Source organism: Vombatus ursinus, unplaced genomic scaffold, assembly GCF_900497805.2.
Source record: "Vombatus ursinus unplaced genomic scaffold, bare-nosed wombat genome assembly UNPS02014809.1, whole genome shotgun sequence".
In the NCBI taxonomy this organism is placed as follows: Eukaryota; Metazoa; Chordata; class Mammalia; order Diprotodontia; family Vombatidae; genus Vombatus; species Vombatus ursinus.
This window is the reverse complement of record NW_020954587.1, coordinates 21,324,736-21,352,058: the sequence shown is the minus strand read 5'-3', so window position 1 is coordinate 21,352,058 and position 27,323 is coordinate 21,324,736. Positions and strand designations below refer to the sequence as shown.

Sequence of the window (27,323 nt, the reverse complement as noted above, 5' to 3'; positions counted from 1 at the left end):
GCAAATTATTTGCAGTGTATAATTTCACTTCTCTCTGATCTAATTAGAAGCATCTGGTAGTGTAGTAGATAGGTTCTGGAGGAAGATGTGAGTTCAAATTCAGCCTTAGATACTACTTACTAGCTGTGTGATCCTGGGCAAGTCACTTAACCTGTCTGCCTCAGTTTCCTCAACTGTAAAGTGGGAATAATAATAGCAACTACCTCACAGGGTTGTTGTGATGATCAAATGGATAATATTTGTAAAAAGTACTTGGCACAGTACCTGGCACATAGTAGATGCTATTATAGATGCTTATTCCCTTTCTCTTTCCCTGCAATCTAAAATTAATATGCTGGAAGATAGAATTATCATTCCACCAAAATATTTCATAACTGATGACTGAATCCATATGAAATGTTACATCCCACCCCCAAAGGCAAATGATTTTTGTAACAACACGCTGTGGATTACCTGGGCAAAACAGTAACAAAATACTTTCCAACGAATCTACTTACTGTCATAATGAAAAGTAATGGAGAAAGTTAAAATTAAGAGGATATATTTTTCAAGATCAGTTTCTGCCCATGAGAACACTATGTTTTATGAGATACCCTGGCAATCTGCTAATGACAGCGAAAGACTTCTAGGCTAGGAGTCAGCTAAATTTTTCATTCACATACCTGCAGGTCTTTCTGATCCTTCTTGCTTTCCAGGTTAGGCGTTCTTGTCACAAAATCATTGAGCATACTATTGAAAAACAATTCACTCCAAGTCAACAACATAAGCATTTTTGCCGTATGAAATATCCCCCAGTGAGAAATACCATGGCAATTTAAATATCCTGATTTGATACCTGAGGAGCAGAAAGTATCCAGGTGGTACTAGGTTCAATTGTACAGATTCCTTTAACACTCCTAACAATGAAAGGAAGTTTTCCTGTAGAACTGAGACAGGGAGCCTATTTAAAAAAAAATCAAGATATAACAGAATTTGAGAGTTAGAAGGGATATCAGTGATCTTTTGGTCCAACCAATACACCAAAAGAATCCCCATTATTATGTAACTGACAAATGGTCTTCCGACCTCAGCTCAAAGAATTACAGGGAAGAAGCCATCATAAAGACTAAATTGGACTCTTTGCAACTTCTACCCACTGCTCCTGGTACTGCCCTCTAAGGTCAAGTAGTACAACTCTAATCCTTCTTCCATATAACAGTCTTTTAAATGCTGAAGACAGGTACTTGGTTCCCCCTGAGCTTTTTCTTCTCCAGGATAACCACTTCCAATTCCTTCAACCCATAATCATATGACATAAACTCAAGGATCATCTTGAGTTACTCTCCTCTGGACACTCTTCAGTTTATTAAAATCCTTAAATCCCAATGCTCAGAACTTTGAGAACAGTGGGATTATCATCTCCCTATTCCTGAAAGCCATGGTTCTCTTCATGTAGCCAAAGACAGCATTAGCTTTGCAGCTGCTACATCACACTACTGAGTCATTTTGTGCATGAAGTCCACTAAAGTACTGAGATCTTTTTCAAAGGTCCTGTTGCCTCACCATGCCTTCTCCATCTTGTGCAGTTACTTTTTTTCTACCCAAATGTAAGAATTTATATTTATCCCTACAGAACTTCATCTTAGATTCTGACACTGTCATACAGTGTGTTAGCAATCCTTCCCATTTTTGTGTCACCTGCAAATCTGATAAGCATGCAATCTATGCCTTTATTAAAGACACTGATAAAAACAGAACACAGCACAGGACTAAGCACAGATTCCCCAGGGCATTCTACTGGAGATTTCCTGCCAAGCTGACATTGACAACCATGATACCTCTTTGAGTTGAGCTATACAACCAGTTCTGATCCATCTAACTGTATTGAAGTCTAGTCCATAATGTTCCATCTTCTATACAATATGAGATACTTGATACATGACATTCTTTATCAAAATCTTTGCTAGACTTTAATATGATTGCACATGTATAGCCTATATCAGATTGCTTGCCATCTTGGGGAGGGAGAAAAAATTTAGAACTCAAAATCTTTTAAAGTGAATGTTGAAAATTATCTTTATATGTAATTGGAAAAAATAAAATATTATAAAGTGAAAAAAAAAAACCAAAATCTTTGCTAGAATCTGGGCAAACTTTATTTAGTAAACAAGCATGTCCCTCATCTACTAGCTTAACACTAGACAGAAGATGGTTAACAATCATGCAACAAATGGAAAGGAAAGTTTTCTTCATTTGCTTGTCCTTTACCCTCAAATACAATATGTGCAGCAACTATAAGATAGTATAGGTCAAAAATACAAGAACCTAGCTTAGCCTCTAACTAGCTGTGTTACTTAGCACAAGTCAGTTCACATTTCTGGACTTCAGTTTCTTCTTTTGTAAAATGAAGAGTTTGGATTTGATAACTGACAAGGTCTCTCCTGAATCTAAAATTCTAGTTCTGTCATGGAGACTTCCAATCCTAGTTATTATGGAAAGCTATGCAGTTCCAATCCAAAATATAGTGATAAAAGACTACAGAAGACTGGAGAGGTTATGAAGGAATTTGAAAAGCCAATCAAGTCCTTGTTTCTGCAGAAGTAATTGTGACAGATGAAGAAAAAAAGAAGGTACCATCTGTTCCAGAATCCAGTCTGAAAAGGCAAAAGGCTTTTGTGGTACTTAAGGTCAAATGCCTAAAGAAGGTGGCTATAAAAAAAAACTTTGTAAGATATAGAGGAATATTATCTACGAAATAAATTAAAGCCTGCCAAAAGGAATACTAATAGAGATACAGAAGTGAAATTTGACTGATTGGAATGGCACAAAAAGCTGGCAACTACTGTGTACCTGCTGAACCCAAATTATGTTTTGTGATCAGAATTAGAGGTATCAATAATGTTAGCTCAAAGATCTATGAAGTATTAAGACTTCTCTATCTTCACCAAATCTTCAATAGCACTTCTGTTAAGCTCAATAAGGTTTCAATTGACACACTGAGCATTGTGGCACTACACATTGCATGGGGTTACCCAATCCTGAAATCTGTGAATGACTTTAATTTACAAATGTGGTTATGGCAAGATCAAGAAATAGAGAATTACTTTGGCTGATAACACTCTTATTGTAAAATCTCTTGGTATATATGGAGTTATATATATGGAAGACTTGATCCATGACGGGTATACTGTTGGCAACCATTTCAAAGCTGCCAACAACTTTCTGTGGTTCTTCAAATCATCTTCTTCATGGAATAGAATGAAGAAAAAGTCTATACATCTTATGGAAGTAGTAACTGGAAGTAACTGGAAGACTAGACGAAAAAGCTTATTAGATAATGAACTAAAGGTCTCTACCATGATTATTTTGCTAATGGTCTATTAATAAAAATTCCTGTGATTAAAAACAAAACAAAACAAAACAAAACAAAAAGCCAAAAAAGGATTTTATATTTGATCCTGGAAGTAATAACTGGAAGTCTTTGGAGTTTATTGAATTAGAGAGAGAGGGGTGACATGGCTAAACCTGTACTTCAGGAAAATCAATTTGATAGCTGAGTGGAGGATGGATGGACTGGAGTGAGGAGAGACTTGGAAGTAGGAAGACTAGCTATAAGGAATCAGGAAAATTTCCCAAGATCTGTAAGTCAGACACTGAAGGTAGCTAGTCCAGAGAAATCTGCTGTAGCATCAGTATGTTTCATTTTAATTCAATAAATGTTTAAGTACCCACTATGTGAAAGACACTGCGTTAGGTCCTAGGGATACAACCCTATTCTCAGAAAACATGCATGCAAATAGCTATGATACAAGCTGGAAAGCACGTTGGACTTGAAGTGAGAAAAGAACTGCATTAGAATACTACTTCCAGCATTCAATAGCTATGGGACCATGGGGGTAAGTCATTTAACTTGTCTGAATTTCTGTTTTATAGTCCACAATCTCACCTGTATAAATGATGATATCATCTTACAGAATTATTAAAAAAATGAAATTGCATGAAAGTACATTGGACTATATAAATGCCATCTCTTATCATCACTATTATTAGGAGATTAGGCTAGAAAGATAGGCTGGCTTCAGACTAGGGAGAGCCTTGAATGACAGAATCAGAAGTTCATACTTTATTCTTTATTTTTTCTCCCAGCTTTGCCTTTGACTTTCTGGACTTCATCATCATGCCTCAGTTATTGTTTCCCCTGTGAACTTCACTAAGCACCTGACATCTTCTCGCCCTGGAACATCCCTTCCCCATGATAGCCTCCTTCTTCCATTGGTGAATTTGTTCTAGGACCCTCTGTTTTGGGGACTGGCCCAGATTGGCCATGCTTTATTCTCCACCTCGATGTGCTTCTGACTTTCTAGACTCTGCCTCCATGCCTCAGCTGCCTTTCCACCCTGGAATGCCTGCCTCCCATTTTTCAGCTCCATTTTGTGTTATCTTTCCCAGTTAAAATGTAAGCTCCTGGGGCAGATGGGTGGCAAAGTGGATAGCGCACTGGCCCTGGAGTCAGGAGGACCTGAGTTCAAATCCGGTCTCAGACACATAACACTAGCTATGTGACTCTGGGCAAGTCACTTAACCCCAATTGCTTTGCAAAAAAAAAATGTAAGCTCTTTGAGGGGAAAAAACTGTTTTCCTTTGTATTTGTGTCCTCAATGCTTAGCACAGTGCCTGAACCACAGTAAGTCATTAATAAAGGCTTGCTGCCTGCCTTTATTTTATAAGAAGTAGGGAACTACTGAAGGTTCTAAGAAGAGGAATGCAAAAGAGAAAAATAAATAATGAGCACATTGTAAGAATATTAAAAATGAATATTATATAGAGGACATGAAGAGGTGTGGGGGGAGTGTCTGTGAGGAGGGGGCCGTGAGCAAGATGCACTAGATAATCAACGAACTCTGAAGAACAACAGGATTAAAAGATGTCAACAAAGAACTGTATGATGGTTAAGGAAAGACAAACTGGTCATGCAGAGAGGGTGAGTTATGGCAGACTGACTGCCAGATTGCTCCACTGATATTCCAAGAATGTCAAGATAAAGCAAAGAAGGATCTTAACACATTAGATGGCCTCCCAGAGGTGAACCTATGAGAGAACATGGATAAAAGTCACACAGGATGGGAAGGCATGGATGGGTTACAGTCTGTATTGCTGAAGGTATCTTCCAAATCAATGAGATCAAAGATACATTTCAGTATAAGGTAATTAATTATTCATTACACTGCTATCACCACTCTGCCCAAGCAAGGTCTTTTTGAAAGTAGATTATTTTTTTTAAAAAGTGGCTGATTTTTTTTAAATAGATGGTGGAAAATCTGTAGATCCTGGATTAAGCACTTTCTCTGAGATGAACATGCCTTTTTTCTAGTCTTTCCATAATTAACAAACCAAAGTTGAAGTTCACATAAGACAATAGCAGATATTTTACATAGTACTTTCTGGTTTGGAAAGTGCTTTACTTATATGGTCTTGGGAAGGCTTATGTAAATAAAACTTTATAATAAAAACTAATCTTTTTTCTCTGTTTTTATAAGTGGCATTTCTCATAAGCATTTTCATAGATGTATTTTGTGATTATCCATTTAAGGCCTTTTACTTAACTTATTTGGTCCTCAGTTTCCTCTTCCATAAAATAACAAAGTACCTTTCAGTCACTGGATCCTATGTTCCTTTTTAAAAGAACACTACATTAGGCCAGGTCTTATAATGAATATTACTTGACTGTGTGTTAGCATATACCACACAAATAGCAGCTTAAGTCTCTAGTGAGGAAAAATGAAATCATCTGCCTTGTCTATGCTTGGAGAAGCAATGGAGATATTATTTGGATAATCTCCAAGCCAAGACTCTAAATTAGGAAATAAAGTCATATTTACCACTAGATGTTAGTGTAATAGAGTCTGTGACTTGGGAATACTTGATCAAGAAAATTACATAAACTAAAAACTCAATTACCTTTGAAGGTAAGTGTAGCTGAAATGCAACACAGGAATATCCACTAAAGATGATTTCTGAAAATAAACACAAAAAATTACTGTTATTCAGCAAAAAATAGAAACAATTTTCAAATACAAGGAATATATCCACATAACTTGTTCAATAAGAAAAATCACACTTCACCTATCGTTTCATAACTAAATTCAGTAAACATATATTAAGCATACCATGTGTATGGTAGGACATTGGTTTCTTGAGGCAGCTTCCCTGACCCTGACACTGTTTCCTTCACCCACACAATCTGATTGACCTGAAATTTCTGGATGCAGTTTCCTCGTCTAGGGACATAAAAGGTCCCAATTTTGTGTAGTCAGGTCCTCTAAGACTTATTGGGTGCTTCAGAACACACAAGTCGTTGTACCCTGATGATTGACTAACAAGACATGTTTTCAGATAGAGATGAAATGAACCTTATTCAGAGAAGCTAAGTGCCCTTATATCCTTGTTGCATATTCTTGCTGTGTTACGTCAAAGTAAACCTCTTTTGTTAAATCTTGTGAGTGCCTGATTTCATCCCAACATGAAACTAACAAGGTGCTGGCTTAGAGCCAACAATGTGCAAGGCATTGTGGCAGGCAAAGACAAACAAAATATTCCTTCTTATAGTCTGAAAAGGAGATCTCTTTAAGAAAATTAGAAATGTCAAGGGAACATTTCATGTAAAAATAGGTGTGGTAAAAGACAAAAAGGTAGAGACTTAATAAAAGCAGAAGAGATTAAGAAAAGGCAGCAAGAATGGACAAAAGAAGTATACAAGAAAGATGCTTAACATTACCTATAACCGTGATGGAGTGGTTACTGATCTAGAGTCAGACATACTGAAGAATGAAGTCAAGTAGGCCTTAGGAAGTATTGTTAACAATAAGGCAAGTGGAGGTGAAAGAATTCCAGCTGAGTTATTTAAAATCCTAAAAGATGATGCTGCACTGTATAAAGCTGCATTGAAGATGCCAACAAATTTGGAAAACTCAACAGTGGCCACTGGATTGGAAAAAATCAGTTTATATCACAATCCTAAAGAAGGGCAATGCCAAGGAATGTTTCAAATTGCTGAACAATTACCCTTATTTCACACACCAGCAAAGTTATACTTAAGATTCTGCAAGCTAGGCATCAGCAATATGTGAACTGAGAATTACCAGAAGAGCAGGCTGGTTTTCAAAGAGGCAGAGGAACTAGAGACCAAATTGCCAACGTTCATTGGATTATGGAGAAAGCAAAGGAGTTCCAGAAAACATCTACTTCTGCTTCATTGACTACACTAAAGCCTTTGATTGTGTAGATCACAACAAAATGTAGCAAGTCCTCAAAGAGATAAGAGTACCAAATCATCTTACTTGTCTACTGAGGAACCTGTGTGCAGGCCAAGAAGCAACAGTTAGAACTGAACATGGAACAACTGATTGGCTTAAGACTGAAAAAAGAGTACAGCAAAGCTGTATATTGTCACCCTATTTATTTAACTCATATGCAGAGTACATCATGTGAAATGCCAGGCTGGATGAATCAAAAGCTAGAATTAAGATTGCTGAGAGAAATATCAATAATCTTGGATATTGAGATGATGTCACTCTGATGGCAGAAAGTGAAGAAGAATTAAGAAGCCTCTTGATGAGGGTGAAAGAGGAAAGTGTAAAAACTGGCTTGAAGTTTAACATAAAATAAATTAAGATCTTGGCAACTAGTCCCATCACATAGCTGCAGCCACGATATACAAAGACAATTCCTCCTTGGAAGGAAAGCTATGGCAAATCTAGACAGCATACTAAAAAGCAGAGACATCACCTTGCCAACAAATGTCTATATAGTCAAAGCTATGGTTTTTCCAGTTGCAATATATAGCTATGAGAGTTGGACTATAAGGAAAGCTGAGTGCCACAGAATCAATGCTTTCAAATGGTCGTGCTGGAGAAGACTTTCTTAAAAATTAATTAATTAATTAATAAATTAAATTTTTAATTTTCAACATTTACTTCCACAAGATTTTGAGTTCCAAATTTTTGCCCCATCTCACCTCTCCCCCCACCCCGAGATGGCATGCATTCTGAATACCTCTTCCCCTAGTCTGCTTTCTCTGCTATCTCTCCCCCCCCTCCCCTTCTATTTTCCTGTAGGGCAAGATAGATTTCTGTACCCCATTTCCTGTATTTCTTATTTCCCAGTTGCATGTGAAAACACTTTTTTTTAAACATGTGTTTTTAAAACTTTGGGTTCCAAATTTTCTCCCTTCCTCCCTCCTCACCCACCTCATTGAGAAGGCAAGCAATTCTATACAGGTTATACATGTGTAGTCATGCAAAATACTTCCATAGTAGACATGCTGTGAAAAATTAAATATTTCCCTTACTCCTATCCCTCCCCCCATTTATTTTATTCTTTCTTTTGACCCTGTCCCTCCTCAGAAGTATTTGCTTCTGATTACCCCCTTTCCCAATCTGCCCTCCTCTCTATCATCCCCTTACTCTCTTGTCCCCTTCCCCTCCTATTTTCCTGTAGGGTAAGACAGATTTCCATACTCAATTGAATGTATATGTTATTCTCTCCTTAAGTAAAATCCTATGAGAATAAGATTCACTCATTCCCTCTCACCTTCCCTTGTTTCCCCTCCACTGTAAGAGCCTTTTCTGTTTTTTTTTTTTGTGTGAGATAATCTACCTCATTCTACCTTTCCCTTTCTCCTTCTCCTAGTATAATCCTCTCTCACCCCTTAATTTTATTCTCCAGATATGACCCCTTCATCTTCAACTCACCCTGTGCGCTCTATCTATCTATCTATCTGTACATACATATAATCTTTTCCCTCCGACTACCCTAATACTGACAAAGGTCTCATGAGTTACAAATATCATCTTTCCATGCAGGAATGTAAACAGTTCAACCTTAGTAAGTCTCTTATAATTTTCTCTTTCCTGTTTACCTCTTCATGTTCCACTTGAGTCTTGTGTTTGAAAATCAAATTTTCTATTCAACTCTGGCCTTTTCATCAGGAATACTTGAAAGTCCTCTATTTCACTGAATGACCATTTTTTCCCCTGTAGGATCATACTCAGTTTTGCTGGGTAGGTGATTCTTGGTTGTAATCCTATCTCCTTTGCCCTCTGGAATATTATATTCCATGCCCTGAGGTCCCTTAATGTAGAAGCTGCTAAATCTTGTGTTATCCTGATTGTGTTTCCACTATACTTGAATTGTTTCTTTCTGGCTGCTTGTAATATTTTCTCCTTGACCTGGGAACTCTGGAATTTGGCTACAATATTCCTAGGAGTTTTCCTTTGGGGATCTCTTTTGGGAGGAGATTGGTGGATTCTTTCCATTTCTATTTTGCCCTCTGGTTCTAAAATATCAGGGCAGTTTTCCTTGATAATTTCTTGAAAGATGTCTAGGCTCTTTTTTTGATCATGACTTTCAGATAGTCCAATAATTTTTAAATTCTCTCTCCTGGATCTATTTTCCAGGTCAGTTGTTTTTCCAATGAGATGTTTCACATTGTTTTCTAATTTTTCATTCTTTTGGATTTGTTTTACAGTGTCTTGATTTCTCATAAAGTCACTAGCTTCCAATTGCTCCAATCTAATTTTTAAGCAAGTATTTTGTTCAATAATCTTTTGGACTTCCTTTTCCATTTGTCCAATTTTGCTCTTTAGGGCATTCTTCTCTTCATTGGCTTTTTGGACCTCTTTTGCCATTTGGGTTAGGCTATTTTTTAAGGTGTTATTTTCTTCAGTATTTTTTTGGGTCTCCTTTAGCAAGCTGTTAACTTGCTTTTCATGATTTTCTTGTATCACTCTCACTTCTCTTCCCAGTTTTTCCTCTACTTTTCTTACTTGCTTCTCAAAATCCGTTTTGAGCTCTTCCAAGGCCTGGGACTGATTCATATTTTTCTTGAAGGTTTTGGATGTAGGAGCTTTGACTTTGTTTTCTTCTTCTGGTTGTATGTTTTGATCTTCTTTGTCACCGAAGTAAGATAATATAGTCTGACTCTTTTTGCGCTGCTTGCTCATGATCCCAACCAATTACTTGAGTTTTAAACTCTTTGTTAAGGTAAGAGTCTGCTTCCAATGTGGAGAACGTACTGTCCCAAGCTTCAGGGGTTTGTACAGCTGTTTTCAGAGATACTTCTAGGGACCTGAAAAGTGTCAGTTCTTCCAAGGTGGTATGATAAGGGGTGAGGTGTTTCCTCTTCACAGTCACAACAAGCTCCACCACACCAGCGTTCCTCCTTGCCCCAGGACCGCCCCTCAGAACTGTGACCCAGATCCAAGCATTGGTAAAGCAAGAGATTCCTGCCTCAGCCCTGGCAAAGAGATCCTTGCAATCCCACTTGATTCCCCCTCAGTCTGTGGGCCAGAAGCTCAGTAGGCAGCCGCTGCCCTTGGGGGTGGTGCTGAGACCTAGCTTCTTCTCTCACCGCAATCAGACTTTTCCCACTGACCTTCTAAGTTGTCTTTGGTGTTCCTGGGTTGAGAAGTCTGGAAACCGCCACAGCTGCCCTCGATTCAGCCCTCTGAGGCCTGCTCCAGGTTCGCTGCGGCCTGCGCGCCCATGCCAAAGTGTACTCCTCTCCCAGCCCGGCGCGACATACCTTTCCAATCAGCCATCCAGGTTGTCTTGGGCTGGAAATTTGTTTTACTCTTTTTTTTTGTGAGTTCTGCTACTTTAGAATTTGTTTAGAGCCATTTTTATATGTATTCAGAGGGGTTTGAGGAGGAGTTCTAGCAAGTCACTGCTTTCCCTCTGCCATCTTGGCTCCGCCCCCCCAGAGAAGACTTTTGAGAGTCCCTAGGACAGCAAGGTGATCAAAACAATCAATACTTAAAGAAAGTAATCCAGATGATTCACTGGAAGGTCAAATACTGAAGCTGAAGCTAAACTACTTTGGTCACATAATGAGAAGATGGGAATCATTGGAAAAGAGCCTAATGTTGGGAAAGACTAAAGGCAAAAGAAAAGGTGAGATGGATAGATAGTGTCATGGAAAGGATAAACATGAACTTGGACAGACTTTCAGAGAGGGTGGAGGTAGAATGGCCTAGAGTGCTATGGTCCATGGATGGGGTCATGAAGAGTTGGACAGGACAGAATGACTAAACAATAACAACAATACATTACACAAATAAATGTAAGGTGATTTGGAGTGGAAGAGGAGCTTAATAATTGGGCTGGGTGGGAGGATGGAGAAGTTGGGTTAGTCATGACAGAGGAGGTAGTATCTGAGTTGAGAACTGAAGGAAAAGAAAGACTCAAAGAGTTTAGGAGGGAGCGCTTTCCAGGCATGAAGGAGAGCTAGAGTGAAGACAATGAGATGAGAATTTGGTTGTTAATTTCAGGTAACAGCTAACAGTACATCTGCCCAGATCTGCAACTAGAATACATGAAATATTGATAGAAAGGCATGTTAAGACTAGATTGTGAAGAGCCTCAAATATCAGGCTGAAGATTTTGTATTTTATCTTAGCAGCAACAATGAAACACTGAAAAACACAGTGAGCTCTTTGTATAAGCATGATTATTTTGGCAGCTACGTCACTATGGTTTTGCAATATACTCAATATTTATCACACAAAGATTGCATTATTCTTGCGACATTTTGCTATGCTTGTGATATTCAAATATTCAATCTAGCCAGTGGGACAATCCTCAGGAAAGGTCATTTGCTGAAAGGAGAAGTTCAGGATCGAGTACTCAGGAAGAGGAGTTTTGAAATAGCTGCTGTGGAAAATGAGGAAGAGAATCAGAAGCGAATAAAAAGATTTCTATGTAGGAAAGAAAGCCGTTTGAAGTTAGGTGATATGAATTGGTACTGGGGATCTAATCAGCATGGTTTCTCATGAATTATTCTTGTAATATATGGTGGATTGGAAGACAAAGTGAAGAAGACAGCATAGCAGGACAACTTGGGGCTCAGGATTAGCAGAATGTAAACACTGGAAGGACAAGGGTATATGAGATCTAAGGAGAGAAGACAGTACTTTGCTGAATTATTTAACTGTAGATTCAAATATAGTCAAGACTGTTAAGACTAGAACAAGTGTAGTAAATTAGGAGAATAGCAGATTATTGAGGGGCCAGAAGTTGTGACGAGGATGAAGAGTAAAATTAGAAATAAGAAAGGATAAGAAGACTGATCAGTGATGGCCAGCATACTCAGAGGTATCAATGCTAATATTAAAGTAAGGACGAGGGCAGGAGTTAGGGTAGAGAAAAAGATTCTATGAGGTAGACATTGTACTCATTGAGTCTGGAGGTCAGTAAACAGTAGCAGGAATCCAGAAAGCATAAAATATATGGATGGAACGAACTTTAAAGAAAGCCAGGTGGCTGAGTAATGGCAATAGGAAAACAGACGGGGCAGTGTGGAACAAGGAACATGCAGACTCCTGTTGTCTGAATCATCCTGAGGACTGGAATAAAGAGCTGCCAGTTTTACAGGTCTGGCAAAGAATGAAGTGTGTGCTTTCAAGAGTAAACCAAGTTTTAGTGAACAATGAAATGCTTTTAAGAATTGAGAGAAAAAGGTTGTTTCAAAATTGAAATAGATTCATGTTTCTGTAAAATTAGTTTTTTAAAATGAAAGACAGGTAATACATACTCAGATATTCTATATTGTGCTCTCACAAAACTTTCATAATTCATGCAAATTTTAGCTTAATTAGAAGCCTTTAGGAGAAAGTGTCAAACAACAGGTTTAAGATTTGGTTGTTAGAATGGAATTCTGAGTATTTATTACATTACTTTGATTGGAAATTACAAAATCTATAAACAAAATCCATTACTTATATAGTGTAATGGAAAAATAACAACTAGGAATATAGAAAAGCTAAAATGACCAATAATGAAATATTTTCACAACGCTGTAACATTCAGGAATTTCAGCACCTCGACTGAATAATGGAAACAGTTACATTAACCTTTCATACCTTTTCAAAAAGAAATGAAATTCAGACAAAAGACATTTCTACCTTGGACATTTTTTTTAAAATGTAGGATAATTAACTTGTCCAAGTTTCACTGTAAACAAAATGGAGTTCTATGCCAGGGAAAATTTAAAAACAAGTTTCCAGAGATGACAGACTCCAAATATATTAGTATCATATGCATTACCTCTTCTCCTTTGATTTGTGATGGTTTCTTGACAACTTCTTTCACTAGGTACAATATTGTGTCAGTTTTCAATGAATTAAGTGAAGAAATCAAATCTACAAGAGTTAGCTGAGAGGTACTTGCCACAGGAACAATCTGTAACAAAACCCAAGGGGCATCAAAACACATCCAAAGAAAAGAAGAAAAGAGTGAAAGTGAAGGAAAGAAAAACTTCTCATTGATATAAAACAAAAAAAAGTGTTCATAAAATCCAATTATAGCTTCCTAGATGAGAAAGGTAGTTTTCTTTACGGCCTCAGTAATTGGTCCTCTGCATCTCAGACTATGATACAGTGACCACTTGTCCTTTCTGGAGGACTGAATGGAGCTCACCATATATACCCTGAAAATCTTCTACTCATGATCAATTTTTCTGTATTCTGGTTGGTTTGCTTGAAGCAAATGTATGTGGTTAGTTAATGGCTAATTTCTTCTTACAGAAGAAGAAATTCAGTTCCTTCACCAATTGTTTCAAGCTTACTTCCCTTTGAGCAGGGGTTCTTAACTTTTTTTATGTCATGGACCTCCTTGGAAATCTGGTGAAACCTATAGACCCCATCTCAAATTAATGTGTTGAAATACAGAAAATAAAATGCATAGTACTAAAAAGAAAATCAATTATATGGAAATACAGTTATTTAAAAAACAAGTTCATAGACCCCTCCTTTAGAGGTACGTTGTTTCTTGGTGGTTAAAACCATTATCTGCATCATTACACCTCTCTCCGAAGGGACAATAGCAGATTGTCTTCTCTTCCTATGACAAAAACCCTGACTGAGCTCCTGTTGGATTGCCACCCATGGTTCTTTCCAAGTTGAACAGCACCTTTAATTATCAGCTGATCTGAAGGCTGAAATGATTGGTTGAAATTGCTTACTGATAGATTTATACCTTCCAGGTTCTGTCAATGTATTTTCCCAACCCTCATTCCCCAACTTCCAGTCCCTCTTCCCAGAAAACGGTCTCTCAGAATTTTATTACTATAAAAACTGGGATAAGGACTAGATCTGAGATATCATTAATGTAACCAACTCCCAGGTGAGAGAGCTCCCTCTACCAGTGAAGGATCATACCTTATCTGTAACTTAATAGTCTTAGATCAACACAATGACCAATCGCAACTCCAGAGGACTCAAGATGAAACTCAAGAAAACCATGCTAACCAACTGCAGATAGAGCACTGATGGACTCAGGGTACGGATTGAGCCCTATTTTGGGGGCTAATGTAGGAATTTGTTTTGCATGATTATACATGTTTTTAATCAGTTTCATTTTTCTTGCTTTTTCAAGAGTTGGGAGGGAGGGGTGGGAAGAAAGGAACGTATACCTAAAAATAAAACTGAATTAAAGAAATTCAAAATTAAAAAAAATAGTTTTAGATGGTTGCCTAGAGCACTGAGAGTGTTTAAGTGATTTTCCCAGGATATGAAAGGCAATAGGTGTTAGTGGCACTCCTTCATCACCCCTCTCCCACATGATAAGGTGGACTTTTCCTTATCAAGGCTAACTCTTGGCCCCACCCCCACTCCACTCCTGTCTCTACCTGCCCCAGCAATCCCATTCCTTCCCATCTTTTCCAACAGACTTCCCCCTCTGTTATCCCCACTCTATCACTTCCAATCTCTCCCTGTTTACTCACACCTTCCTTACGGTCTACAAACATGCCTAAGTCTCCCTCATCCTGAAAAATTCTCACTTAATCCTCTCATCCCTCCTAACTATCATGCTATTATCTCTTCTGCCCTTTGTGGTACCTTTCCAGTTTTCTTACACCTTATTCCCTGACATGTATTAGCCTCCTTTTTGTTCCACAAAAAAAGACACTCCATCTCTTGGCTTCTGGAATTTTCTCTGGTCATCCCCTATTCTTGGACTGTTCTCCCTCCTCATCTCTGCCTCCTGCCTCCCTGGTTTCCTTTACGTCCCAACTAAAATCCTAACTTCAGTGGGAAGCCTTTCCCAACACCTTTTAATTCTAGTGCCTTCCCACTTCTAATTATTTTCTCCATATCTTGTATATAGCTCGCTCATACATATTTGTTTGCTTGTTATCTCACCCATTAGACTATGAGCTCCTTGAGGGCAAGGATTGTCCTTTGCCTCTTTTTGTATTCCCGGTACTTAGCACGGCACCTGGTATACAGTAAGTGCTTAATAAATGTTGGCTGATTGACTTGAACCTAGGACTTAACTGGCTCTGAAGTCAGATCTCCATGAACTATACCAAGGTGCCTCTCTAAGATTTTCTGTTGAAAAATGTTTTCACATAGAGTAGCAATACAGTTAGTTATCATGATCAGTAAGAAAAAGGCTAGTATCACAAGTTCCACTGTACAGTACTTCTTTCAGACCAATTTTGCCAGTATTTTAATATTGATATTACCTCTTCCACGAGTTACTTAGCTTTACCTTATTATGATGCTTGACCTTCTTTCTGCTCCACACTGCTGCAACGGCTGCTGTCAATTGGACCCCAAGCTGAATTCCCAGGGGGTTCAAGAAATCTAAAATTTTTTGTCTTATGGTCTAGAAAATAAAAATGTTATTATACAATAAATCATGCTAAAATATTATCTTGTGAAAACCTTTAAAAATTCTTTACCATTGTAGGGCTTCAACTCTAAGGTAAGTCTCTTCTCTGTCTCTCAGATCAGAGCCATGAAGATAGCACTGGAAATTGAAAATGGACTATGTCCAATGGTTCTATGAACTTTGTTTACTAACCGGGGAGCCAAACAGAGGGGCAAGAATGAAAGAGAAAAGATCACTTCCTTTTTCCTTTCGTCTTTCACCCCAAAGCTCTACTCTCAATTTACAAGACAGCCAGGAAAACTCAGAACAAATTATGACAAAGCCCACTTGAGAGAGATCTATGTGAACCCAAGTACCTTGATTCTAGTTTTTTGAAGATTTTCTATAGGACTGTATATTACACAACTGGGTTATGATATTCTTTGTGATAAGCATTACTTTTTTTTTTTTTTTTTGGTAATTGGGGTTAAGTGACTTGCCCAGGGTCACACAGCTAGTAAGTGTCAAGTGTTTGGTCTGAGGCCGGATTTGAACTCAGGTCCTCCTGACTTCAGGGCCAGTGCTCTATCCACTGCGCCACCTAGCTGCCCCGATAATCTCTGTGATAACTTGGCTTTAATCATGTTCATCTCAAATTTAATAATATGCAACATTACGGCAGCTGCAAATGCTTCTCTGACTTCCTGTAATGTGGAATGATGATAATTTGGTCTATGCACCAGGAAGGTCTAGAGTCCTCTGGACTATATTGACACAACCATGATAGAGTACAATAAAAGAAATGCTAACATTTGTTTAAACAGACTAATTCAAAACTAACTCAACATCTTATACTGAAGAACTTAGAATGAATACCACAACTACATAAAGTTAATGGAGACTGCTTACTAAATATCTTTTAGACAAAATATTTTCTTTTTAGGGTTTCTTGCTTAAGGGAATTGGTCCTTGAAAGCCCAAGACCTAATCAAAGAAAAGGGCTTATAGTGAAGTGTTAAGATAACTGCAGAAATACACTGAGCCAGGTGATTCACGAATGAAGTGAATTAGAAAGAGCATAACGAGACAGTCTCTCTACTATTGCTATTTCTCACTTCTCTGGGGATGACTGCTCCTCAACTGCCTCCTCCTAAGTCCGTTCGTAATAAGTACATCTAGACAGCTAGGTGGCTCAGTAGACAGAGTGCCTAGAATCAGGAAGATTCATCTTCCCGAGTTCAAATCTAGCCTCAGACACTCACTAGTTGTGACCCTGGGCAAGTCACTCAACCCTGTTTGCCTCAGTTTCCTCATTTGTAAAATGAGCTGGAGAAGGAAATGGCAAACCACTCCAATATCTTTGCCAAGAAAACCTCAAATGGGGTCATGAAAAGTTGGACATGACTGAAAAAGGACTGAACAACATCAACATCCAGACTGCAAACGCCTGTGTTTAACAGTATTTATAAAAATAAAGTAAATGTTTAAAAGAAAGTTACGCAGAGATTTCTGTAGCCAGAAGGAAAGGTTTCAGACTTTCCACACAGAAGCTGCAGAAGAAAAAAGGGATACAGGATTCCATGTTGTAGTCTGTAGGCTAGGGTTGGGTTTCAGCAACTCTCCCAATAATCCTTGTGCCTAATGGTCCCAAAAGCATCACTCTCATAGACCTGGCCCCTTTTTTTGAGGTCACTGTTTTTCTCTTCACTCTTACACTTTTGCCATGCCATGTGACTTCTCCAAGCATTTATGGCGTCAGGAGCTGGTTCCTGTTTGTCTGTGATTTCAGCCTGACTGAATTTTGGGGGGAGGGAAGGCCTAGGGAGGGGTGGAACGACAAGGAGTATGACTGTCAGTGGCTGTTGTATCAAATTGCTCCTACTGGTCTAATGGAAGATTTACCACACAAACATTTGGGGAGGGGGGGAGACAAGTCTTGGTCACTGGCTCAATTCTAACTCAGGGCTTTTAATTGTTTTTTTTTAAAGGAAGGAGAAAAGCAGTAAAGCAAGAGAAGGAAGAAAGAAGAGGGCCAACATTTGGAAGGGTTTCTTACTTTGGTAGCTTTAAAGTAAATTAAAGATGATCCTTTTGAAGATCCAAAGAAATCAGCTTGTCTTTTTTGGGTTTCTTCTTTTCTAATTACACTCCACAGAAGTGACATGGTGTTAACAATTCGAGGCAATTCTTCTAAAATGGCATTCTTGGCATTTCTCAAGTTGATGGGGTCACTTATAGAAGATGACTAAAGAAGCAAAAATAATGTACATATATATTGTAAAGTACCACCATTATACCTTCACCCAGAGCCCCTTCCCAGTAAATATAAATTCCTTCAGGGCAGGGAAAGTTTTGGTTTTTTTTCCTCTCTTACCCATAGCCACTTGTATATTGAAGACACTCAATAACCAGTTTGCCTGGTTTGGCCCCAGCTCCCAGGACAACTCACGATCATCTATGCTAAGGCTTAACCAGTCAGAAAAATTGGTGTTACACCCTGCCCCACCTCCCTCCATTTTTTTATTTGCTGTAGCACAATCCCAGCTCCCTCTCCCCCTTCTTGTTATTCCAATGGACCACAACATTGCCTGACCCCTTCGTGCCTATTAGCACCATATCAGCTTTGTCTAAAGGCTCCATATAAGCTTTAGCACTGAGTCGCTCTGGATTTGTGCACATCCCACTGCGTGTCTGAGCCACCAGCTGTGTGCTTCCCATGGGACAGTAAAGCAACAAGGGTCACAGACCCTGTTGACCTCTGTTCTCCTCATCTTTCTGAGGTACCTTCTGTCTTACATAAATATTTGTTGAATTAAGCATGAATCTGTAATATTCACAAAATGACAGGCTAAGATTAGAACATCTATCTGTCACAGTGGAAAAGAGGTGTCTTTTCTCTGAAAATAACTGACCTGTATTACTATATGATAACAATACCATAACTTTATTGGAAACTAATTTATTCACTTAAAAAAGTCATTTAAGTGGTATTGGGCAGGAATCTTTTTAGTGTGGCATAGAAGCATATGCAATTATTTCTTTTCCTCTCCATTCTCTTTGAGATAGAGGATTTTCTTTCAATGAGTTGGAAGGCTGCATGATGAAATGAAGAAGGCAGTGGATTTGGAGTCACAGTACTGGGGTTCAAAGACTTGATCTGCTACTTTCTACTTGTATGACCCTGCACCAGTCACTTAACCTCTCTGAGCTTCAGTTTCCTTACCAATAAAAGGAAGGGGTCAAAGTGGATATTTAAGACCCTTTCCAGCTCTAAATCTATGATCCTTATTGGGAGTAGGTATTAGAACAGATGAATATATAAAATAGGGACTAGATCTGTGATTTCATTGGTACATGGATTTGCCAGATGAGGAAACTTCTTTCATCAATGTAGGTTAGCACTTTCTCTGCAATTTTTTTTCTGTAATATTGACTATCAGCTGCTCTGTTTGGTTTCGACTCCACAGCATCATGCCTCCCCCAGGATAAACTCATCATTGGGAATCTCATCATCTTGGAAACCGATTCAACCTTGATATTCAAAGCCACCTCAGCACCCTCAGTTGTCTATCTCCTCTGAGGGCCTGTGGGTGGAACAATGAACTGCTCCCAAGGCCTCCCTTTACAGAAGGCTCAGACTTTTGCACTAACTTTACTTAACCATTACCCTGGGCAAGTCACTTAACCCTGTTTGCCTCAGTTTCCTCATTTGTAAAATAAGATGGAGATGAAAATGGCAAACCACTCCAGTATCTTTGCCAAGAAAACTCTAAATGGGTTCACTAAGAGTCAGACACAACTGAACAATGACTGAACTGAAACTCTACTTGGTTTCAACTACTTGGTTCATGCCCCTAAATTAGGGCACCTCCTAGTGCCTCCCTTTCCTCTTCTCTTGGTGCCCCACCCCCAGCTTCCTTTTGTGTGTTGTATTCTCCTGTTAGATTGTAAGCTCCTTGAAGGCAGGGACTATCTTTTTCTTCTTTGTTTTCCTAGCACTTAGCACAGTACCTGACACATAGGGGTCATTTAATAAAAGTTTACTGACTATTGACTAGGAATTTATAGTCTGAGGAAGTTGCCAAGACATAGAGGTGTTAAACATGCTGCTGGCCCATGCTACTGAGTGCAACCAAACCAGATTAAAATGTAACTGGCAATACTTAACAACATAAAAATACAATAAAGCAGAGGCCATTACATTTTAAAATTGAGTTAATCTGTAGCCTGCAGGGATCTTACCTAAGGATTAGTGGCCCTATTTCTATTTGAGTCTGACATCAGTGGCTTAGCCCACTACTGAGTGGGTAAGTGACTTACTCAGGGTCTTCCTGGCTTCAAAATCTATTTTCTTTTCACTCTACCACGCTGCCTCTCACTGATGAATGAATATACATTTTAAAATTAGTCACAGTTGAACACATGATTTTTTTCCTTAATTTCATATTATTTATGAAATTGAATGTTAGACAAGAGCACAGAAATACAGAATCTTAGAGCTAAAAAACTCTTTAGACATCATTTAATCTAACTCCTCAGCTGATGAAGGATTCATATACCTTTAGGACACAGAGGCAAAATGCCATAGCAGAGAGAGAGGTGGGCCTGGCACTAAATCCTGCTTCTAGGGTTTACTAGCTGTGACAATCATGTAACATTGTTGATTTGCTGTTCCCTCTTTTGTAAAATGAGAATAATGGGGCAGCTAGGTGGCAGAGTGGATAGAGCACTGGCCCTGGAGTCAGGAGGACCTGAGTTCAAATCTGACCTCAGACACTCACTAGCTGTGTGACCCTGGGCAAGTCACTTAACCCTGATTGCCTCAAAAAAAACCTCCAAAACCTAATAATAATAATATACAGATTACCTTACCTGATAGGACTGTTGTGAGGCCCAAATAAAGTGATATGTATCATAGTATTATTAGCTATTTATATTAGTAGTTAATATACATATAGTAGTCAAATAGCTTCTGCTTATTTACCTCCCATGATAAGAAAATGAACTACCTCATGAGATACAATCAATCAATAATCAATCATTTATTAAGTGCCTACTGTGTATTAGGCACTGCAGCATAAAAGCAAAAATGTAAACCACATGTCCAAACCAAAAAAAAAAAAAAATGTAAATACTACCGCTTTTCTGAAACACAGACATAACTCAAATGCAGAAAAGACAAAGTACCACAAACTGCCTCTTGAACTCAGAGAAAATAGTTACCATTTTTGTTTGGTTGGGTTGTTGTTCCAGGAGGCAAAAATGACTAATGGTGGTTAGACCTTCCAAGAGAGTGAGTGGATAATCTGGAGAAATGTTCTCTCTCTTACAGGATATGCTTTGGAGAAAAAGTGATAAATAGTTTTCAGAATTATGAAATTCCCCCATATCACTGAAGATTTACTCATATGTTATGTTTTGAATTGATTTTTTTAAAGTATATGTTGAAAATAACATGTAGACAAAATTTACACCATGAAGAATATTAAATGGTACTTGACATTTACTTCAAGGTCCTGATATTCTTAGAAGATGGTGGGGCACTATTAATTCCTCACTCTCTTATTTCATCTCTCCCTGCCCTGTCCCTCTGCACCCTCCCACCCCCTACCTCCCTTCCTCTGACTCCAAAAGAGGTTGGGAGTGTGAATCATTTTTGAGTCCCTCCATTACCTGAGAAAGGCCTAAAACCTGAATTGGCCAATCAGGAGAAAGACATTTTTGGTCCACTCTGAGCTTAACCTACCATAATGCTTCGTATGCTCTGGCATAACAGACATGCTTTGCTTTGCTCTCTGAGTGAACCCAAGATGCCCTTTCCTATGTCAGCAACTACAAGGCCAGATGAATCTGATCAGAAACATTCTTCTGCTTATGATGAACAAGGAGCCTTGAACCGGACACTCCCTTGAATAATGGGACTTTTATGTTTTCTTATATCATGTCACATTAATGATTAAAAAAAAAAAACACAGACATCCTGCATCTATAATTTCATTTGACACCTTGACATTCTCTTATCTTGTTGTATTTACAACATATACCATTAAGAAATTCTTTTCTCACATTATGGTTAAATACATATGGAGACTATAATTTTGGATTGACACTGGCATCCTGAGTTGGGATTGCTCTAAGTGTATAAAGGGTCTCCTTCAGTTTGTTTACCTCTGAGGTCGGAATTATTTTCTGACTCCATTATGCATAATTCTCTGGCTTAATGAGAATAAATAAGCATGTTATAACACATGTACAGCCTGATTCTGTTTGTTCCTGGTTCAAACCTTTGGTAAGGTGAACTCCCTTCTGTTTGTTCTTGAACACATCCCTGGTAAAGGAGGAACCCCGTTCTGTTTGTTCTTAGGACAAAGCTTCAGTTAAGGGGAAACTGATTCTGTTTGTTTCTTTGGACCAAACCATTGATAAATGGTTGACAGGAGTAGGGGGGTGGTAGTTATGGCAGCAAGCTTGCTTGGTCTGCTTGATAAGTCATGGGGCTCTGGCCACTCAATTGTATATAAACACTTTTGTTAGGCAGCACGGCAGAGACGTCATCAGACATGTCTGGTCTTCCCTAAACATTTATCAACTGTGAGATTACAAGCAAGTCACATTGCCCCTCAAAAACTAACTTTCTTCACTTATAAAATCAGGATAAATACTATCTATAATACCCACCTCAAAGGACTGTAGTGATCCAAGGGCTTTGCAAACCTCAAAGGGTCTACAAATAGGAATTATTATTTAAAATGTTTTATATCACTTAAAATTATTTTCCTTTTCACAATGATTCTCTTAGAAACATTTCAATTTTTATTCTTATCCTACAGATAAACAATCCATTGGTAATTGACTTGCCTTCAGTCATAGCATTTAGTAAATAACTAAGAAGATTAGAATTCAGACCCTGGATATGCTTCTTTGACAACAATAAATAACCCATCGTGTATATTAAAACAATGTTCCAACTATAATTTATTTCAAATTGGCTATTTTATACTATACTCTATAACAGGAAAAAATTATGTATACTGGCACATCTTACCTGATAGAAGACTTCACAAATTCATTCTCATACTGCCTGACCAGCTCGTCTAAATTCTTGCAAATCTGTACAACAAAAGGAGCAACGGTCCAACCTAATGATTTCCCAAAGTACGGTAAAGAAGACGTGACCAAACTAACCCAGGCTGAGTGCATCCCATAGCCACACTCTGGCTGTAAACCTCTCACCACAGCAGAGATGAACAGTCCCTGAGAAGTAATTGGGTGAGGCTGTACATACTGCATGGCACTGATGGACTCCTGAAATTTGAGGGTCTTTTGCCATTCCTTGGACAGATCTGACTGATTTTCCAGTTCTTCTTGGACCTTTCCCAGATGGTGTTCCAAGATAATCAGGACCTGCAGGAGTTTTAGCAGCTCAATCTGCAGGGGATTCCAGACCTTATCCTGACCAAAACTAATCAGGCCTTCTTCAAAGTGTATCTCTTTTCGAGAGGGCTTGTTTTGATCTGAGGCAAGAAGTTCATACTGCTTCTGACTACTAAACATGGAAACAGATAAAGAGAGGAGAACAAACTCCTGAACTTTGCACCTCTCTAGTAAATTCTGTATGAAGTCCACATTCTTCCCCTTAAAAGATTTGGCAATACTGGACAACTGACTCATTATCCGAATCAAGACCTCCACACTTTTGATCTGTACAGCTTGGTTGCCAAGTATGTCTTGGTGGGAGATCTGTACATAGGATGGAAAGTATGAACGCAGGAAGCTCAGGCAGAGGTAAATAAGTAACTCAATTAAAAGAGAATGAGGGCATGTGGTGGGTGACTGAGTCTGAAGCTTTCCATAGAAACTCTGCCCAACTAAGGCTTCTTGGTGGCGTGCTAAGAGGTTATAGATGAGGTTCAAATGAGAAGTGGAGCTGGAATCCATGTTAGTCCTGCAAACCGCCTCAATGAGTTCTTTGGGGTTGGATTTGAGTATTGTCTCTAGCACAGAAAAGGCATATAGGACTCGTCTGGAGTCATAGGGTTGTAGGTACAACAGAACGTGTTTAAATAAAGCCTCAGTCATCGCCTGCTTTTCCTTCTGCTTCTTCAGTAACTTGGACATTGTGAGAGTCTGATCCACCTCAATTTCCTCATCACTAGAGAGTGACTCAGAAGCTTGGGTCTTGTCTGAGTCAAACCGCACTAGGTTCCGTTTGGCAGCCGTTTTAGAGATCTGAGCTTGGAAAGCAGATATTGAGGTGGAATGCTTAGGATGAACTCTATCATGCACGGGGGTGCAGCAGTTTTCTTCACTGCTCAACTCGTGAGGATCCAGGGAGGGCGTTGAGAACGAGGAAGTATTTTCGCTATCCGTGTGCCCTAAGCTCGTATCTGCTGACTCTGTGTGCTCACTGTTGTCCTGAAGCTCACCTTCTGGCCTGTCAGGGATGTCTGTGCAACAAGGGACATCATCATCATCATCATCATCGTCCAGGTCATTTCTCAGCTGAAACTTCTCTGGGTCTTTCTCCACTTCAGCCCAAATAGCTTCCCGGTCTACAGTAGTAAACTGATTTAAGGGCAGGTTCTCATGAGAGCTGCCTTCATGACGTTCAGACACCCCATACATTTCCTTGAAACAAGCTTTTTTCTTGCTAAACCAATGATGTAAATCCTCTGAAAGTGAAGAGATAAAACAACTTTTCAGAAGAACTGAATTGGCAGATAAACTGGTTCTCTAAAGAGGAGATACTCACAAGACTAAATTAAGTAGTTTATTTAACAGCGTAAAAACTGTAGAGTTGTTAAATTATCGATCATGGGTAGGAGAAATTACTGTGAATATATTTTTAAAAAGTGCTGTACATGTGTTAGCTGATTTAATCCTCACAACAACCTTGGGAAATAGGTGCTATTACTATTCTCATTTTCTACAGATGAGGAAACTGAAGCATAGATATGTTAAGTGACTAGACCAGGGTCACACATTTAGTGTGTGAATGCATTTGCTCTCGTGAACACGCAGACGGTCCCAGTTTGGATTCAGGGTCTGATGTCCTGGTTTTAAATTCTGATTCTGCCATTTGTCACCTGTATCCATACCTCTGGACATTAGTTTCATAACATCATAGAATCAATGATTCAGAGTTGAAAGAGATCTTAGGTGAAAAAAAAAATGCATCCAATCCAAACTCCTCATTTTACAGATAAGGAAATCAAGTCCCAGATAAATTAAGTGACTTGCCAGATTCACAAATCAGTAAGCATCAGAAGCAGCATTTGAGACCTCCAAGTCCAGCGACCCTTCCACTATGCTGTGTTGCCTTTCAACCAGAAAATGAAGGAGTGGGCTAGGTGACTGCCAAGATCTCTGCTAGTTAGGAATCTGCAATCATTTGGTTATACTACACTAGCTAGCTCGTTCGGTCTAATGGTGTAAGCTTTCGCTGTGTGGCTAGAAGTTCCATTGTGGTTGGCCTTTTCCCCTGCAGCACTTAAACCATTTGCACCAGAGAAGGAGAAAGCAATTATTTTATTTTACAGAAGTATAACCCTATCTGCTGAAGTTTTTTCTTTTTGTCTGTCTTCAGAGGAATCAGATTTTTCAGTAGTGGGAAACCAAGGAACAAAAGTATGTCTTAGTATCGATAAGTGCTGGTCTCTTCTGATTTAACAAACAAAAAGACAAAGCCCCATCACCACTACCACTACTATGTTCCCCTAAGTTATGATGGCATGGATCCTTTTCATAGCTCAGCACTTGCCCTTGTCTGCCCATTCCAGTGTCGTTACCTGCTGAGTTTTTCCGCCTGATGCAGTGAATGGATATTCTCTGTGTCTTTGGGTGAAGCAGAAACAAGAGAACAGGTTCCAGGATCCGGGACACATCATTGAGGGAAAGGGCACGAACCAGCCAGCCTTGTGCTGCTGCACCAATGGCCTCATCAGAACAAGTCAGGCTGTCCAGTACTACAAACAAGGACCTGTAAACAAATTCTAGGAATTCATGTGTTGTGACAAAAAACGGAAATACCGTTGACCTCCAGCTGTTAGAACACCTCAAAATAAAATACCTCATGCTTTCAAATTTAAGACATTTCAACCCTTTAAGAATTTTTTCTAATGATGATCCTGCCCCAAATTACAGAAATTAATTACTTTGTCCCCAACACTGAAATCTTCCCCTTTGTAACAAAGGAAAAACTTAAGTGAAACCAACAAACTTCATGACCAAATTAGAAATCATTATGTCACTTTCTGTAACTCTAGTCCCTCACCTCTCTGAGGAGGAAGGGGTATTGCATCATCTGACTACTTTTGAAAAGTTCTGTACAGAGAAATATTACGTGACCAATATAATTTTTAAGCTACCAACTTACCTATCGAAGGAACGACTGTGGGATGTCACTCTGTTGCTTTGGATCTCTCTTGTTAGGTGCCAGATTATGGAGAATCTAAATATTGCTTCCAACCTTGTTCCCTTGAATGCAAGATAAAAGGAAATGAACAGTTTGGTTCAGCAGAAGAATGCAGTATTTTTCATGATTTGAGTCCTAAATAAGAAACAAGTAAGGGCAGGAGAACTGCCTTTCTACCAGAAGAAAATAAAATACTCATTATCTTTTTTTCATTTCTTGCTCATTAAAATAGACCGGTTGCATGTGAAATGTGTATTTAGCATATAAGAGATTCACTATAGTCAAAGTTAAAGTCCAGACCTTTATCTAGGTAGTTACAGGTACCCCACCCCCTAACCCCAAGGCAATCTGTGAATTCTTTCAATTAGAATTCCATTTTCTATGTTCAGAAGATCTAGGCAGTTCCAGGGTAGTGTGAAGATGGTGGTGTGAGAAGTAATAAATGATTATATTTCCTATAAGGAAATTGAAAGGAAAGTAGCTCTGGGTCAGCTGAAACTGGCTGTTTGATTAAAGAGGCTGGAAAGAGGACAAAGGTTAAGCTTCACTTAGAGTGTGCATGCTTGAAACTTACCTAGGGGAACATCTGGTGGGCATTTTGGGAAGTCTGTGACCTGTACTGACTTCTACCCATGTAAGTCAGCTAGGAGGGACTTGGGGCTGGGAATAGGGATATAAGGTTTGTTCTCACTTCTGTAGTGTGTGTGTGTGTGTGCTCATCTCGAGTTCCACACCTGCTTCCTGCAGGAAGTGTATTAATGGTTTCACTGCTTCACTCATCCTGAATCTGTCTAACTTACTGTGCCTTTTTGGGCATCAGAGGTTACTTCCAACAGTGGAATAGAGTAAACAGCTGAGCTTTCCCAACTTTCCCCTCCAAATAACTTTAAAATAATGCCTCCAAGTAAAGTCTGGAGTGATAGAGCCAACAAAAGGTCAGAGTGAGACATTTTTCCAGCCCAAGACAATATAAGAGATTGGAATGAGAAGTCTGTGATGCTGGGGTGGGAGCTGGCCTGGAGTGCACGTGGCAGGACCTCTTGTGGTTGGCACTGGAAGTGACAACAGCAGAAGCTTCAGGAGCTCTCAAGCCAAAAACAGGGGATCTGGCAATTCATAGGAATTTGTGTGTTGTGACAAAAAACGGAAATACCGTTGACCTCCAGCTGTTAGAACACCTCAAAATAAAATACCTCATGCTTTCAAATTTAAGACATTTCAACCCTTTAAGTATTTTTTCTAATGATGATCCTGCCCCAAATTACAGAAATTAATTACT

At 38.9% G+C, this 27,323-nt stretch overlaps 1 protein-coding gene across 3 annotated transcripts in view; it reads right to left on the bottom strand.

Annotated features, from left to right (window-relative positions):
• Positions 1-27,323, bottom strand: part of DOP1B (DOP1 leucine zipper like protein B) — a 148,177-nt gene that overhangs the window by 31,865 nt on the left and 88,989 nt on the right. For all 3 annotated transcript variants that reach the window (XM_027875480.1, XM_027875482.1, XM_027875481.1), the window contains exons 17-26: positions 26,006-26,106; positions 25,419-25,609; positions 22,676-24,302; positions 20,854-20,968; positions 17,687-17,875; positions 15,529-15,645; positions 13,081-13,215; positions 5,938-5,993; positions 836-940; positions 663-729 (exon numbers count right to left, since the gene is read on the bottom strand). In XM_027875480.1, the coding sequence (XP_027731281.1) occupies positions 663-729; positions 836-940; positions 5,938-5,993; positions 13,081-13,215; positions 15,529-15,645; positions 17,687-17,875; positions 20,854-20,968; positions 22,676-24,302; positions 25,419-25,609; positions 26,006-26,106 (2,703 nt within the window). The remainder of the gene's footprint in view (positions 1-662; positions 730-835; positions 941-5,937; positions 5,994-13,080; positions 13,216-15,528; positions 15,646-17,686; positions 17,876-20,853; positions 20,969-22,675; positions 24,303-25,418; positions 25,610-26,005; positions 26,107-27,323) is intronic.